We start from the raw sequence: 16,946 nt of genomic DNA, 5'->3' as shown, positions 1-16,946 counted from the left end.
GTGAAAGGCAATCCCAAAACGCTGCAGTATATGTCGAAGGGGTGCCACATAAAGGGAGAAAAGCAGGGGGCCTAAGACGGATCCCTGTGGAACCCCAATTTTCATGTCACTAAGGTTAGAGGTAGTTTTATTGTACAAAACACAATTTTGTATCGCTTTTGCTTGTCACAGAAATATATTTCCAAGTGGGGTTTTTGATTTTGACTGGCTGTATTTTCAGACTTAGATAAGATGATAGTATCTGTAGACCTACTGGAAAAGTTTAACGTGATGCTTAGTGATGCCTTCTGCACTGTTCCGCTTGTTCACCAGCCTTTTTGTCAATTCTTTTTCACCTGCCACATTGACTGTTAGCTTATCTTGTTCTCTTATCTTTTCATTCTCTACCTACTCTACTGTTCTCCATCTGCTGCCTCTCTGCTGCTGCTCCAGTGACTGTGGCTCCTCCTCCTCCTCCACCCATGGTCCAACTGACCCCACAGATCCCCCTTACTGGCTTTGTGGCCAGAATGCAGGAGAGCAGTAAGTAGTAAATACAAATATAGACAGAATATGACATACACATTTGATTCAATTTAACTCTATAGTGTAGGAGTGTAACCAGTTATAAAATACACAAAATATTTCTGACACAGTTTGAATTAAAACAGGCTTTGACACTCATTTATTTCTCTTCAGACCAAAAAAAAAAGATTTCAAGATTTCAAGATTTCAAACTGTATCAACTCTGACCAACCAATAAAGAAAGGTAGTGGTGCAACGGTTGCACACCACAGAGAAGGATTCTGAGGTGATTCCTGTTATTCTAGATAACTCAAAAAGTAGTAATATGAGTGAAGCATTGCGCAGCGACGCAAAGCTCACTCATGGTACAGGGCATCTTAAACAGGAAGTGCCAATTTTCAAATCCACAGTAAAACAGGAAATGTTCAAATTTCAAACACTTCCTGGATTGACAGATGAGATCCCATGGAATCTCACGAGAACTCAGTGGCAAACTCGCACTCAAACAGGATTTGCCAATTTATCAGTCACAGTGAAACAGGAAATGTTCAAATGTCAAACACGTCCTGGCATGGATGGAGCTAGAGCGGAGGCCGGGGTTTCACTAGACTCTCCTGGAATCTGATGTCACGGCACCACACGTCTGGTTGAAAGACCTGCATTTTCAAATCAGTGAGTCACATTGACTGCGAAGTTCCTCCTGTCCAGTAGTTTGTGCTGTGTACCACAAAAAGTTCTAATCCACCTTAGTAGAAGAAGAAAAATGTTTGCTCCAGATTTGAACTGAACACATCGTTTGAACTATGGACTTCTAATCACACCAACCTTATATTGGTGAGTAAACGACCATATTTTATGCCAGAAATGAGGTCCATGTTGTTAAAAGCAGCATTTCTACTTTAATTCGGGTTGCCTTATATACACATGTTTAAACTAACAGACAACAGCTGGTTCATTCTCTTTTGGCTTATTAGTGAAGCAGATAACTGAAACAGTCCTTCAAATGGTGACACAAACATCAAATTCAGCACAAATACAGCTGGAGCAAAATTAATGGAGCAACTTTTGACCCCTGTACAAACTGAAACTGACCTTTGTCACCATTTACTTCATAACTCCATAACATTTATTCTGTGATTTTTATTTTATATATGTATTATTATTTTTTTTTGTCCTGTATCTGTCTGATGTCTGTGTTTTTAATTTAACACCCTGCCTGCACGATCAGGTCCAGCTGACAGTCAGCGGTCAGCTAACAGGCACTGTATGTCCACAGCAAAGCGTATGAGCAAAGCGATCACACATGTAAACTAAAGTTTACGTGGTGGAAGTGAAATCAGCCTGCCCAGCCGGCTTCACACTGTGCCGCGTGCTGAGACACTGGCCGGTCCTCATGTGATCGTGTCTGTACATAAATATCAGCATGTTATGAGGGCATGAGCAGACAGCGACTGGACTCCGGGATCCTCAGCCACAGCTGGTGATGTTGGATTCATGGTGTGTGTGTGTATGTGTGTGTGTGTGTGTGTGTGTTGGGGTGTTCAGCACAGTCACACCCATGTGTTGCTAGGTTACGCCAGACTCATGTTGTACTTAAACAATTTTCACAGGTAGCTTGAATGTGGTCAGCTGCTCTCTACTCTCGTGCCAGGAGCGCGAACAGCTCCGCCTTTTCTGTGTCCACTGAGTGGTGTTGGATGTTCATGTGTGGCACCTGGAATTTGGCCAACACCTACCGGGGGGGGGGGGGGGGGTCGAATGGGCACTCACAGGGTGAGCAAATACTTGTGGCGACAGGTGTATGAGGCATTTGAGGCGGCTCTGATTTTTTACGAGTGGCATGCAATTCCTCCTTTGTGCGCCAGTTGGTTTCAATCGTGTTATGTGTGAAGGGGGTATAAGATTTGACGGAAATTGTTTGTGGTTGGAAGGGATATTGGTAGACGGAAAAATCTTTAATGTCTGGGTCCTTTTTTTAAAAGACTTCTAAAAGAGTCAATTTCTTGAGAGCCAAAATTGGACTTCTTCAAAAGTGAGCTTTTAAACCTGAAGTATCTCAGTGCAGCACTGACTGCCCAGCATCATGCTGGTTGATGCCAATCTACCATGGAATCATTTCCAGAGTATTGCAAAATTCTGGAGCTACATGAGGGTGCTACCTATAGGGGCACTGCAAAACAGTACTTTTTAAAGTGGTAGTTCATTTTTGCAGCATTTCTGGACTCTGCCCTCAATATCCCAAGATACTTTAAGTGTGGTATGATGCCATTAGCAAGCTTAATACTATGCCACTTAAAATTAATGTAGGACAGTGATGGTATGCATGTATTTGCGACACTCAACTTTGTCAAAATGTACGTAAAATTCTGTGTTTTGGGGCTTTGTATATCTCTATGTACATTTAGGTGAATTTAATGAACTCTTTTTTAGCCCTACATGTCTAACTGTCATATAAGGATGACAGTACTTGACAAGGTGTGCAGTCATCTCTCTTTGGTTATGGGGTTCAACGAATATCACTGTCTGAGACATCAGACATTCTTATTCATTGACATGTAAATTTCAACAAAATAATTTCCAGTTATCTCTGTCATCCCAGTTGTATTAAACAAAACTGAAGTGAAAATATGGTGCCAAGCACATGTTTTCCTGACTGCTGTCATTTTTACAGTAATGCTGTGAAAGAAGAACTTTTAGAGTAATTTACTGTTTTGCAGTTGTGAATCTCGTGCCGTCTCGCGCTCCGTGACTCACGCGGGAGATCAGTTTCAGCAGAGTTCCGGTGTCAGGAGCTCAGCACTCACAGTGTAAACAAACCTTGTGAAGTATGGACAATAAGACAACATCGGGGGGCACAGCAGAAGTCCATCACAGGTGCTACACCTCCTCTAGATGACCCTCTCAACTTGGGAGAACTTATCATCATCATCATACATCGTAATCGCCAGTGAACTTGCTAAATCAGTGCCATCCACATTCTCGCTTTGCCATTCTTTACAAGTGCTGTGAGACGGCGGAACTCTGCTGGCGCTGCGGTGCATTCTGGGAAGTACAGGGGGCCGCCAGGGGGATTACCATTATGGGAAACGCTGAAGTACCGAATGCTTGTAAACATTCTAGTTGGAGCTGAAACATTAAAACGTAAGTGAATAAATGTAGATTGCACATATTTGGAGAGTGCAGTTGTCCTAGGGTCCTACATACAAAAATATGTATGTTGCTTGCACACATGGACATCCAATCATATTTTTTTAAAATATCAACATTTACGTTAATGTTCACACGTGCAATGCATTTACTTTCTGCTCTCCAGCTTGCTACACTCAGTGCACCTTTCCTGTGCTGTCTGTGTGGTTGCGGGGGCGCACACCCCTCTGATGTCTGTTGTCATGGTGATGAATCAGCGAATACTCATCTTAGTACATATTCAATGAAGAGAAAAAAATGTGACTCTATGCACTGTTCTGATTTGCAAGTACTCCTTGCCTGTCTGCAGAAATGTGCTAGTATGTGCAAATGTAACACAGGCTATTCTCACACTGATGTGACAGACACTGCAGGAATGTATTTGTCATAAAGTCAAATATAGATCATATCCTAATGTGGACGCATATCATGACAAATGATAGACCAAATCAATTGCACAGTGCTCTTACACAGTCTTGAATTAATAATTTTAATACAAGTTAATGTCTATTTTATTACAACCATCATTTCGTTTCAGTATCGAAGAAACCTACATCTAGCTTATAACAGTTTGCCTGTGCTCTTCTCACTCAACCAGTATCTACAGTGATCGCAACAACATAAGTAACCCTGAGAGCCCTATGGGTATTTTCTCAATTTTTAAAATGCCTTCAGTAATTTCCCATTTAAGGTACAACCCCGATTCCAATGAAGTTGGGACGTTGTGTGAAATGTAAATAAAAACAGAATACAATGATTTGCAAATCCTATGCAAATCCTAAACCTATGTTCAGTTGAATACACCAAAAAGACAAGATATTTAATGTTCAAACTGATAGACTTTATTGTTTTTGTGAAAATATTTGCTAATTTTGAAATGGATGCCTACAACACATTTCAACAAAGCTGGGACAGTGGTATGTTTACCACTGTTACATCACCTTTCCTTCTAACAACACTCAATAAGCGTTTGGTAACTGAGGACACTAATTGTTGAAGCTTTGTAGGTGGAATTCTTTGCTATTCTTGCTTGATGTACGACTTCAGTTGTTCAACAGTCCAGGGTCTCCGTTGTCATATTTTGCGCTTCATAATGCACCACACATTTTCAATGGGCGACATGTCTGGATTGCAGGCAGGCCAGTCTAATACCCGCACTCTTTTACTACAACGCCACGCTGATGTAACACGTGCAGAATGTGGCTTGGTATTGTCTTGCTGAAATAAGCATGGATGTCCCTGCAAAAGACGTTGCTTGGATGGCAGCATGTGTTGCTCCAAAACTTGGATGTACCTTTCAGCATTGATGGTGCCATCACAGATGTGTAAGTTGCCCATGGCATGGGCACTAACACACCCCCATACCATCACAGATGCTGGCTTTTCAACTTTGCGCTGGTAACAGCATGGATGATCTTTTTCCTCTTTTGCCCAGAGGACACGATATCCATGATTTCCAAAAACAATTTGAAATGTGGACTCTTCAGACGACAGCACACATTTCCACTTTGTGTCTGTCCTTTTCAAATGAGCTCGGGCCCGGAGAAGGCGGCGGTGTTTCTGGATGTTGTTGATGTATGGCTTTCGCTTTGCATGGTACAGTTTTAACTTGCACTTGTAAATGTAGCAACAAACTTTAAGTGACAGTGTTTTCTGAAGTGTTCCTGAGCCCATGCAGTAAGATCCTTTACACAATGATGTCGGTTTTTAATGCACTGCCACCTGAGAGATCAAAGGTCATGGGCATTCAGTGTTGGTCTTCAGCCTTGCCGCTTATGTGTAGAAAGTTCTCCATATTCTCTGAATCTTCTGATTATATTATGGACTGTAGATGATGGAATCCCTAAATTCCTTGAAATTGAACGTTGAGAAACATTGTTCTTAAACTGTTGGACTATTTTTTCATGCAGTTGTTCACAAAGTGGTGATCCTCACCCCATCTTTGTTTGTGAACGGCTCAGCCTTTTGGGGATGCTGCTTTTATACCTAATCACGACATTCACCTATTTCCAATTAACCTGTTCACCTGTGGAATGTTTCAAACAGGTGTTCTTTGAGCATTCATCAACTTTCCAGTCTTTTGTTGCCACTGTCCCAACTTTTTTGAAATGTGTTGCAGGCATCCATTTCAAAATGAGCAAATCCATCCATCCATCCATTTTCTTCCGCTTTATCCGGAGTCGGGTCGCGGGGGCAGCAGCTCAAGCAAAGCCGCCCAGACCTCCCGATCCACACACACCTCCCCCAGCTCCTCCAGGGGAACCCCAAGGCGTTCCCAAGCCAGCCGAGAGATGTAGTCCCTCCAGCGTGTCCTGGGTCTTCCCCGGGGCCTCCTCCCAATGGGACGTGCCCGGAACACCTCTCCAGCGAGGCGTCCAGGGGGCATCCGGAAAAGATCCCCGAGCCACCTCAACTGACTCCTTTCGACGTGGAGGAGCAGTGGCTCGACTCCGAGCTCCTCCCGAGTGACCGAGCTCCTCACCCTATCTCTAAGGGAGCGCCCAGCCACCCTGCGGAGGAAACTCATCTCGGCCGCTTGTACTCGCGATCTCGTTCTTTCGGTCATGAGCCAAATCTCATGACCATAGGTGATGATCGGAACGTAGATCGATCGGTAAATCTAGAGTTTTGCCCCCCTACTCAGTCTGCCCTACTTTTGTGCAAATATTTGCACAAAAACGAAAAAGTCTATCAGTTTGAACATTAAATATCTTGTCTTTGTGGTGTATTCAACTGAATATACGTTGAAGAGGATTTGCAAATCATTGTATTCTGTTTTTATTTACATTTCACACAATGTCCCAACTTCATTGGAATTGGGGTTGTTGTGTGGGCCGCTGAAGAGGAGGTACTGCTGGCCCACCATTCAGAGGGCGCCCTGCCTGGAGTGCGGGCTTCAGGCACGAGAGGGCACTGCCGCCTCACAGGACAGCCAAGAGTGACAGCTGTCACTCATTAATTCCTGACAGCTGTCGCCAATCATCAACTCATCAACCACTCCATATAAGCTGGAAGACATCTCCACCCCGCTGCCGAGATATCGTTTGCCTTTGGAGGTAAAACTCTCAGCCGTATTCAGTAGGTGCTACTGTACTCGTTATTGTGTTCCTGTTTTGGAGGTGGAGGTGTCTTACCCACCATTAAGGAACTGTCGCTGCTTGTATTTGCTGGGTGTACACACACCCACACATAACTGTTTCTGCTTCCTGCCAGCAGTACCAGATCCGACAGCCGGAGACGGTGGCCACCTGGGGACTCGGAACCTGGCGGCTCCAGTATTCTCCGGGTTCGGTGGCAGTGGAAATCGTGTGGGATCCGGCTCTTCTCTGGACGGACGTCTTCTATCCTCGAGCCTACCCACACGTCACCTTAGTACATTTGACTCTGTCCAAATTCTGTATTTGTCTGTATTTCGTTGTGCACACTTCACAACAGTAAAGTGTATTTTTGGCTCATCTATTGTCCGTTCATTTACGCCCCCTGTTGTGGGTCCGTGTCATTACACTTTCACAACAGGGGTTGTACTTCTGGATCTACTGCATAAAGTTCCCAGCTTTGAAAGCAGATTTTAACAAGAACCTGCAGGCCAATGAGAAAAGCTACCAGAAAAAGCTGAAAGCTCAGAAGCCAAACACAAAAAGGAGGTGGAACAGCAGGAATCCTGATCCTTGGAAGAGCTGGAAACCGAGAAGGTCCAGTTCCAAAAGAAGAAAGAATCCAAGATGGACAAATCATGGATTTTAATTTTCAGTGGTGCTTGTCTTGTTGCTGGGTTTTTGTCAGCAAAGTGCCTGACAAACTGGCACGAGGGAAAACACCTGCCAAAGACTTTCTGGAAAATAATGTGCCAACACTGCAAGCTGTAATATTTATAAATAAGGTATGTAGGTGTGTGTGTGTGTGTATATATATTCATTGTTCACATGCTGTTCATCTGTTACAAATGTTCATCTTTACATTACGATTTCTTCATGATTGATGGAAATAAATAAATGGTAAATGAACTGCATTTATATAGCGCTTTTCCATCTGCATCAGATGCTCAAAGTGCTTTACACAGTGCTCACATTCACCCCGATGTCAGGCTGCTGCCATGCAAGACGCCCACTACACACCGGGAGCAACTAGGGGATTAAAGACCTTGCCCAAGGGCCCTTAGTGATTTTCTGGTCAGACTGGGATTTGAACCGAGGATCCTCTGGTCTCAAGCCCAACGCTTTAACCACTAGACCAAAATGAATTCCAGGACCTATTTAGAGACTTGAATTTATTCATATATACATCCTCCGACTTGCTTAAAGGAACTGGTTATAAAAGTAATTAATTGTAGTTGACATAAACCTTCTATTTGTTTTGTCCAATTACTTATGGCCTCTGAAAAGAGGAACCGCATATAAAAATGGCTGTGATTCCTTAATGGTTAAAACATTATTTGTATTAAACCCCTTTTATTATTTGTATTAAAGCTGCAAATCTACACTACATGCAGTGCTATAATTTTTTTCTTCAGGCTTCTGTTCACATTGCAAAATGTAAATGATGAAGTATGTTTCTGTTGGGCTATTGTATTAATATGGTGCTGAAACATGGCAGTTTCTATGTGTGAGCTGCTCCCATGTTGATACGTGTATAATGTGTGGAAAAATAGGGACATTTTCATTTTGTGACAGTGTCCTGTATCTATCAGCATCCTACATATAAATTGCCTAGTGTATGTGTGTGTGGGGGGGGGGCTCTCATAAATGTTTTGCTTTGGGCATTAAAAATTTTGACCCCCTTATTTCCTCAGTAATCGTGGATTAATAGCATCCAAAATTACATCATATAATACCAGCCCATGTATGTTTTATAATCTGATCAGAAAATTAACCACACAACAAGCCATATTATTACAGATATTTGTAATGAAATACACACACACACACACACACACACTCCAATCGCTTAGTCCAATTAAGGGAGCCTATCCCAGCAGTCATAGAGCACGAGGCGGAGTACACCCAGGACCGGACGCCAGTCTGACACAGAGCCACAAACAGACAAACAAACACATTCACACCCACTCGCACACCTACGAACAATTTAAAGATTCCAATCCACCTAACCTGCATGTCTTTGGATGTGGGAGGAAACCGGAGCACCTGGAGGAAACCCACGCAAACACGGGGAGAACATGTAAACTCCACACAGAAAGGCCACAGGTGGGAATTTAACCCATGACCTTGTCGCTGTGAGGCAACAGTGCTAACCACTAAGCCACCGTGCTGCCCGAAATACATACAACGAAATGAAATGTATGTATGTATAATGTATGTAATAAGGGCCTCCTGGCCCTTATTCCAAATTCTTACATGAATTCAGTGATTTCTTTTGTGATTTGTTAAGTCATGCTCATAAGCTCATGTTAATAATTTGGAACCCCTCAGCAAAGCATTTTCACGTGTTTTGTAAAAGTTTAGATTTCACCCATTTGTCTCGGGATTTTCTCCCTTTATTCATGTATGTATGTATTTATTTATTTATTGATTGTTTGTATGGTCAAAGCAATTGGTCGCCCAACTGAGTCTCGTCTGCTTGAGGTGTCTTCCTGTAGTGAAAAAACAAAAGAACAAAAAACCCTTGAGTTATAACTAAAAGTCTGCACTCAAAGCATATTTTGATTAATTTCTACTCCATTGTGGTGGTGTACAGAGGCAAAATGACATGCATAAAAAAGGGAAGTAAGTCATTGTCTAAATACTTATGGACCAGCCATCATTGTAATTATTTCTCTCTCTCTCTTTTTTTCCAGTAACAGACAGTCCGGCCCTGCCCCCTCCACCTCTCCCTGAAGACATGACTGTGTTTGAGGAGCCCTCTCCTCCTCCTCCTCCCCCACCAGTGGACTATGAGGAAGAAGAGGCCGCAGTGGTCCACTACAGCGATCCTTACGCCGATGGAGACCCACACTGGGCCCCAAAGGCTTATTTAGAAAAAGGTTTGTGTCATCTCTGCTTTTTGTTGATGATGTGGTTCTGTTGGCTTTGTCAAACAGTGACCTCTGGTGCTGTGGTCTGATGCGTACTGGGCAGGTTTCAGGCAGTGACTGGAATGGGGACCACCACACCCAAAACTGAGACCATGGTCCTCTGTTTTCCAACAGAGGACCTGCAATCTTATTCGTGAGTGGGGGTAAGATAGAGCGTGAGATCACGAGATAGATTTGGGTGGGAACTGATTACAGACACTATCATGGGGTGTCGTGGTGAAGAAAGAGCTGAGCCAGAAGGCAAGACTTTCAATTTACCAGTTGATTGACACTTCTGTCCTCACCTATGGTCATGAACTTTTGGTAATGACTGAAAGAACAAGGTTGGATACAGGCAGGAGAAATGAGATTTCTCTGTCAGGTATCTGGGCTTTCACTCCATGACAGTTTGGGAAGCATGAATATCTGGGAAAGACTCTGAGTAGAGACTCTCCTTCTTCACATCGACCAGAGCCAGCTAAGGTGGTTCAGGCATTTGCTGAGGATGCCCCCTGTCGTCTCCCTTGTGAGGTCTTCCAGGCATGTCCAACTGTGAGGAGACCCTGGGGAAGAGCACCTTTGGATCCCCCAGGAAGAGTTAGAGGACGTAGCTGAGGATAGGAAAGTGTGGAATGAGCTGCTTGCCCCTTTAGGACTTACTTACTACTTCTATAATTCCACATTTCTTTTTATGAAGCATAAAGTCTGAGTACAGTACAAGAACACAAAGTGGTTATGTTCATCACATAGTTAGTCTTGGTCATGTTTTGGTCATTAATCAATCAATCAATTCAATCAATTTTTTTATATATCGCCAAATCATAACAAACAGTTGCCCCAAGGCGCTTTATATTGTAAGGCAAGGCCATACAATAATTATGTAAAACCCCAACGGTCAAAACGACCCCCTGTGAGCAAGCACTTGGCTACAGTGGGAAGGAAAAACTCCCTTTTAACAGGAAGAAACCTCCAGCAGAACCAGGCTCAGGGAGGGGCAGTCCTCTGCTGGGACTGGTTGGGGCTGAGGGAGAGAACCAGGAAAAAGACATGCTGTGGAGGGGAGCAGAGATCGATCACTAATGATTAAATGCAGAGTGGTGCATACAGAGCAAAAAGAGAAAGAAACAATGCATCATGGGAACCCCCCAGCAGTCTACGTCTATAGCAGCATAACTAAGGGATGGTTCAGGGTCACCTGATCCAGCCCTAACTATAAGCTTTAGCAAAAAGGAAAGTTTTAAGCCTAATCTTAAAAGTAGAGAGGGTGTCTGTCTCCCTGATCTGAATTGGGAACATGAAATAAACTGGTCAGAATTTTACCTGTCATTGTTTTTGATAACACAAGTGTGTCATCTGGTGTATTCCTATTCAGAGGGTGAATTCAGTTGTGAGAGGTTTTCTGATGATGAAAGGTGTCTGCTTGCACAAAGTGCGTAGTAAGACGTCAGCACCAAATTCCTATCAAAGTACCACAAAACAATGAAAGCAATGCCAAGTTTAGTGACTGTAATGAGACTTTGATTGATCCTTTGTGGTAGCCACTGCTCCTCACTGTCAGGAAGTCCTGAGGAATGCTTTCATTGACCACTGGTGGGCCATGTGCCATGCATGTAAGATCAACACACCCATGGGTGCACATATGAGGTCTGTTAGAAAAGTATCGGACCTTTTTATTTTTTGCAATAACCATATGGATTTGAATCACGTGTGATTGCATCAGCCAAGTTTGAACCTTTGTGCGCATGCAAGAGTTTTTTCACGCCTGTCGGTTGCGTCATTCGCCTGTGAGCACGCTTTGAGTGAGCACTGGTCCTCCCCCCTCATCAGATTTTCATTGTGAGGAAAATGTCTGAACGGCTGGAGCAGCGCTGCATCAAATTTTTCCAGAAACTGTGAGAGACAGCCAGGTGGACACCAGTCGGAAAATTCAGATGGCTTTCAGGGACGATTTTATGGGCATCACACAGATTAAGGAGTGGTATGGCGCACAATGGCGCAGGGCATGCCGCTCTGTGAGCGGCGATCGACAGGCTGAAATGACCAGATCATTTCCAAACTGAATGCTGTGTTGATCCGGGACGTCGCCTGACTACCAGAGAAATGGCAGAAAAGGTGGACATAGCACTTTCCCGGCACATTCCACTGTTAAAGGAGATTTTGTCATAAAAACAGGAGCGGAGGAATTCGCCACGGAGCCGCTAATGGCGCGGAACGAAAGCACCTCCTTATTGGTCTCACAGGACATGTTGTGACATGATCAAAGTCTTTGACAATTTCTCGGATACTCACTCAACTGAAAAGCCACCCAAAGCCGTCTGAATCTTCCGAATGGTGAAGAGCTGGGCATGTCCCGTGAGACTTCCAACACGGAGGTGCTTTTTGTTCAGCGCCATTAGCGGCTCTGTCCTGCCGCGCGAATTCTGCTGCACGTCTTTCATTACAAAATCTCCTGTAACAGTGTAATGTGCCGAAAAAGTGCTATGTCCACCTCTCTTGCCATTTCTCTGGTAGTCAGATGACGTCCCGGATCAACACAGCCTTCACTTTGGAAATGATCTGGTTGTTTCAGCCTGTTGATGGCCGCTCGAAGCGCGGCGCGTCCTCAGCCGCTGTGTGCCGTCTTTAATCCGGTTGTAATGCTCCTTAATCTGTGTGATGCCCATAAGATCTTCACCGAAAGCCATCTGAAGTTTCCGAATGGTTTCCACCTGGCTGTCTCTCACAGTTTCTGAAAAAATTTTGATGCAGCAAAGCGGCAGTCGCTCGGCCATTTTCCTGACAATGAAAATCCGCTGAGGGGGCTGGACCACTCCTCCCACAAAGCGTGCTCACAGGCGAATGACGCAACCGACAGGCGTGAAAAAACTCATGCATGTGCACGAAGGTTCAAGCTTGGCTGATGCAATCACACGTGATTCAAATCCATAAGGTTATTGCAAAAAATAAGAAGGTCCGATACTTTTCTAACAAACCTCGTATAAACATAACTAGACATTAGGTTTAAGTAAGGTGGGTGATGGGCATGAAATTGACAAATGTTCTCAGTTGAACACCACCAATGACGATGCATTATAGTACAGCATTTTGCGCTCAGTGGAGGATGCAGCTTTTTATTTGAAATAAGTGGATACTTTGAGGAGACCCAGATGAGGTTGACTAATTTTATTCTGACTGAACATCCATTATGAAACTATAGCCATGTGACATGTTTCCCTAAGTGCGATCTAACACACATGTGCCCCACTTCTTCAGACTCCAGCAAGTGGAAAAGATCAAGGTCACAACCGTGTATCACCTGGCTGCAGCAGATGGGTGAATATTTTTGAGATGCTCCCAGACTTGACCTGATACAATGACATATTTGTACTTACTTATTCATGTGCAATTGACAAATGCTAAGTTTATTTTTGGTGTGGTGGTGTAACATTAAAGCGATGAGTTTGAGACCAGAGGATCCGAGGTTCAAATCACCGTCAGACTGGAAAATCACTAAGGGCCCTTGGGTAAGGTCCTTAATCCCCAAATTGCTCCCAATGTGCAGTTGAGCATATTCTATGGCTGCACACTGACATCAGTGTGTGTGAATGGGTGAATGTCAGGTATCATTGTGAAATGCTTTAAGCATGTGCTTCAGATGAAAAAGTTCTACAGCAAAATGCAGTCAATTTAATTTTATCATAAGTAGGGATGGGTATTGATTTTATCAGTATCCATGTTATTATCAAATTATCCAATTATTTATCGATTCTCTTATCAATACCTCCTGTGATATTCTGTGTACTAAAAGTAGACTTTACAGGTTTTCTATGCCAAGAACATTTTATTGAGTCTTAAATTCAATAAATATGTAATTGGTCACTGGATCCTTGATCTCTGGACATAAATAGAAATAAATCAAATCTGTAGTTTTTTGTCAAAAACATTTCCTTTCAGGTGTAAATGAGACAGGCCAAGATCAATGTCATTCATATAGAATGGAGGACTTCTCATTTTGGAAGAAAAAAAACAGTTTTGGTCTGTTGTAATTTGTTGTCTGTATTACAACTTGAGGTGTCATTTGATTTAAATGGTGAGTCTCTTTGAAGTTAAAATCTGTCTTTCCAACTTTACTCGGGAGAGACCCGCGCAGCGTTTGGAGCTGTGCAGTTAGTCCCACAAAACAGAGGCTGTCATCATTGTTAATATGTATATGTCGCAGACATGAACAAGTGAAGCTCTTCAGCCTCTCACCATGCCATTTAGGTCCTTCAGACTTTTTTTGAGCAACTGTTTCAGGTGAGCATTAGCATGGCTAAAACCTTTCAGCAATTAAAAAAGGCGGGGGTCTAGGGAGCCCCCCCCCCCGACCCCTGCCATTTTAAGTAGTTTCCTTTTTTTGCCTTTCAGATTCTGGGGGGAGCTCCACCCCCCAAACTCCCCAAATTGCAGTCCTCTTAACCCCCTGCCACTTAAAGCATTTTTTTAAATGTAGATGTAAATTAATATTTAAAGATTTCAGCGAGTTGACAGTAGGGCTGTACAATATAGCCAAAATTATCTAAATATTGTCATATAAATTGTCATGTAAATTTCTAAAATTATCTTCCTCAAACTCAAACTGAAAGCAAATCTTTAAAACTTGATAATACCTGTAGATAATAATCAGTTTTATTGCCAGTTTTCTTCAGACAAGTCAGGGGATGGAAACATGAACATTTCCAAGTCACTGAATATGTCTTGGACTTTATTTACATCAACTGTGAAGAAATACAAAAGTTTCTTTCACCAAAACATCAAATCTAGGCTTTCATCTCAGATGTACTTTCTGGCAAATTGTAGCTGAGCTTTCAGGTCTTCTTTTTACGAAAATCCTCCTCAACACCACTTCATCAGGAAGCTAGAATTTATAATTTCAGTTAATTTATATCAAGTTGTAGAGATTTGCTTTCAGTTTGAGTTTTAGGAAGATAACTTTAGATTTATTTATCTAAAGGTGTGTCACTGGTGTGTCACTCAGACAGCAAAATTAAGAGGTTATTTAAAAATAAGTCCTTCAGAGAGCAAAATTAAGAGGTGACACAGGTTTTATGCAGAACAGAATAGGAGTAAATTACCTGTAGTTCTTTCAGCCTGAGTGTCTTCACATTATATCTTATGAATCAACAGTTGCCTTATTGTTTAAAAATCACTGGAGACACACGCATATATAAGGCAACTCGAATTAAAGGAATAAATGTCGCTTTTAACAACATGGACCTAATTTCTGGCATAAAATACGGTCGTTTACTCACCAATATAACTTTGGTGTCATTCTTAGTCCACAATTCAAACGACGTGTTCAGTTCAAATAAGTCAAACATTTTGTCTAGTTCTACTAAGGTGAATTAGAACTTTTTGTGGTGCACAGTGCTCACTACTGTACAGGAGAAGCCTAGCAGTCAATATGTGTCACTGATTCCAAAATGCAGCTCGTTTCAACCAGACGTGTGGGGCTGTGACATGTCAATCATCTGTGTCCAGTCAGATTTCAGGGGAGTCCAGTGCAACCCCGGCCTCCATTCTAGCTCCACCCATGCCAGGAAGTGTTTGCCATTGGACATTTCCTGTTTCACTGTGAACTCAATATTTGGCACTTCCTGTTTGGGACTCCCTGTATCATGAGCGAGCTTCGTGCCACTGCACTCATATTATTATGATTTCCTTTACCTGATGGACAACTTCAGTTTACGCACCGGCGAAGCGGGTCCAGCTCACGCCAGAGAACCATCATGTAAAAACTCCAGTGTGGAATGGAGAACGATTCTCATTTCTTGCAAGACAAGACAAGAGTCCCAGTTAGTGAATTTAATAAGCACAAAGATGACTCTTTAAATGGCTTTGAGGGGAGTTAATGAAGAAATTGTGGACTTGCCGCTTCTGAAAAGCAGCCAAGCAGATACCCAGTGAAACTGCGGTTCACAGCGCTGCTTCGTTGCTTCTTTGCTTCGTTGCTTCGACCTTCTAGCAGACACACTGCAGTCTTCTGCTTCAGCAATCAACGTAGAGAAATGATCGTTTTTCCAATACACACCCTCAAAAACAACAGCCGCTCCGGCGTAATGTGAACTGAAGGACCGTTAAGGGAATCGTTAAGCAAAGAGGCTATTGATGTCGGTGGATCGAATCATCTCTTATCAATTCTTAACAGGAACCGGTTTTCAATACCCATCCTTAATCATAAGTCGTGTGAATAACTTCATGAGACATAAGGCAGGTAAAATGCCTCTCAGTTTTTTCCATTTAACTTCATTCAAACACACTCGTCATTTTCAGCTGTGTTTTCTGTCTTTCCTCAGTTGTAGCCATCTATGACTACACCAAGGACAAAGAGGATGAGCTGTCCTTCATGGAAGGAGCCATCATCTACATCATCAAGAAAAATGATGATGGCTGGTTTGAAGGAGTCTGCAACGGTGTGACTGGACTCTTCCCAGGAAACTACGTTGAGTCAATCATGCACTATGCTGACTAAAAAAAAGTAATTAAACACTGTACTAGAGTTGTGAACAGAGGCAAAACTACAAATGTGTCAAGTCTAGAATTTACAAATGGCTGTGTATTTGGGATTTGTGCACGCATGATTTTGTTCTGGTCCAACAAGTATCACAAAAAACTGGAGGCACTGAAGACTTCGTAGGCTGAAGTCTGGTAGTTTACACTGTGGACTAAAGGGAGAAGGCAAAAGGTTTTTGTTTGGTTCTTTTAAGCTGCTGTTTCAGGAATGTGATGGCAGTAAGGTTCATTACACTGAAACTGTAAGAATCACATTCTGAAAAACAACACTACACATAATTTGTATTATTGGTTGATTTTGTGCATTTTAAGAAACTGTTTTAATACACGGTGACGTATGCATTTGAGGGCTTCTTTGAATAGGTGAAGCAGCGTAGTGTTTGTGCTGCTTTTACCTCCTCAGTGTGCTCACTTTATAGAAGTCTTGCACAGTGCGTGCCACACTGGTCCACTTCGCTTACATCTTCACCACCTCAGAACTGTCTTCTTTCTCTTTTGCTTCTTTTGCCAAACGTTTGCTAGCATTAGCCATGTCATTGCCTTGAATTGTTTTGGACTTTAAACTATTCTTTTTTAAATAACAATCCTGAGAGTTGCCTCTATAAGCTGCAGGTTTTATGAATATTCTCACTATGAAACTAACTTGTTACAAAACTCTAGACATTCTGACCTGCGGGTTTTAGAATTAGCTTCTACATTGTGAGCTCAGTCACCATCA

The 16,946-nt window shown here is 42.7% G+C and overlaps 1 protein-coding gene across 4 annotated transcripts in view; it reads left to right on the top strand.

The window, feature by feature from the left end:
- The window catches only part of LOC117521106 (abl interactor 1-like), a 137,805-nt gene extending 121,477 nt beyond the window's left edge, over positions 1-16,328 (top strand). For all 4 annotated transcript variants that reach the window (XM_034182422.1, XM_034182421.1, XM_034182420.1 and 1 more), the window contains 3 exons: positions 433-522; positions 9,482-9,667; positions 16,012-16,328. In XM_034182422.1, the coding sequence (XP_034038313.1) occupies positions 433-522; positions 9,482-9,667; positions 16,012-16,187 (452 nt within the window). In that variant the 3' untranslated portion in view covers positions 16,188-16,328. The remainder of the gene's footprint in view (positions 1-432; positions 523-9,481; positions 9,668-16,011) is intronic.
- The last annotated feature ends 618 nt before the right edge of the window (positions 16,329-16,946 follow it).

Source organism: Thalassophryne amazonica, chromosome 12, assembly GCF_902500255.1.
Source record: "Thalassophryne amazonica chromosome 12, fThaAma1.1, whole genome shotgun sequence".
Taxonomy (NCBI): Eukaryota; Metazoa; Chordata; class Actinopteri; order Batrachoidiformes; family Batrachoididae; genus Thalassophryne; species Thalassophryne amazonica.
The sequence above is the reverse complement of the archived record's forward strand: the minus strand, read 5'-3'. Positions and strand labels throughout refer to the sequence as shown.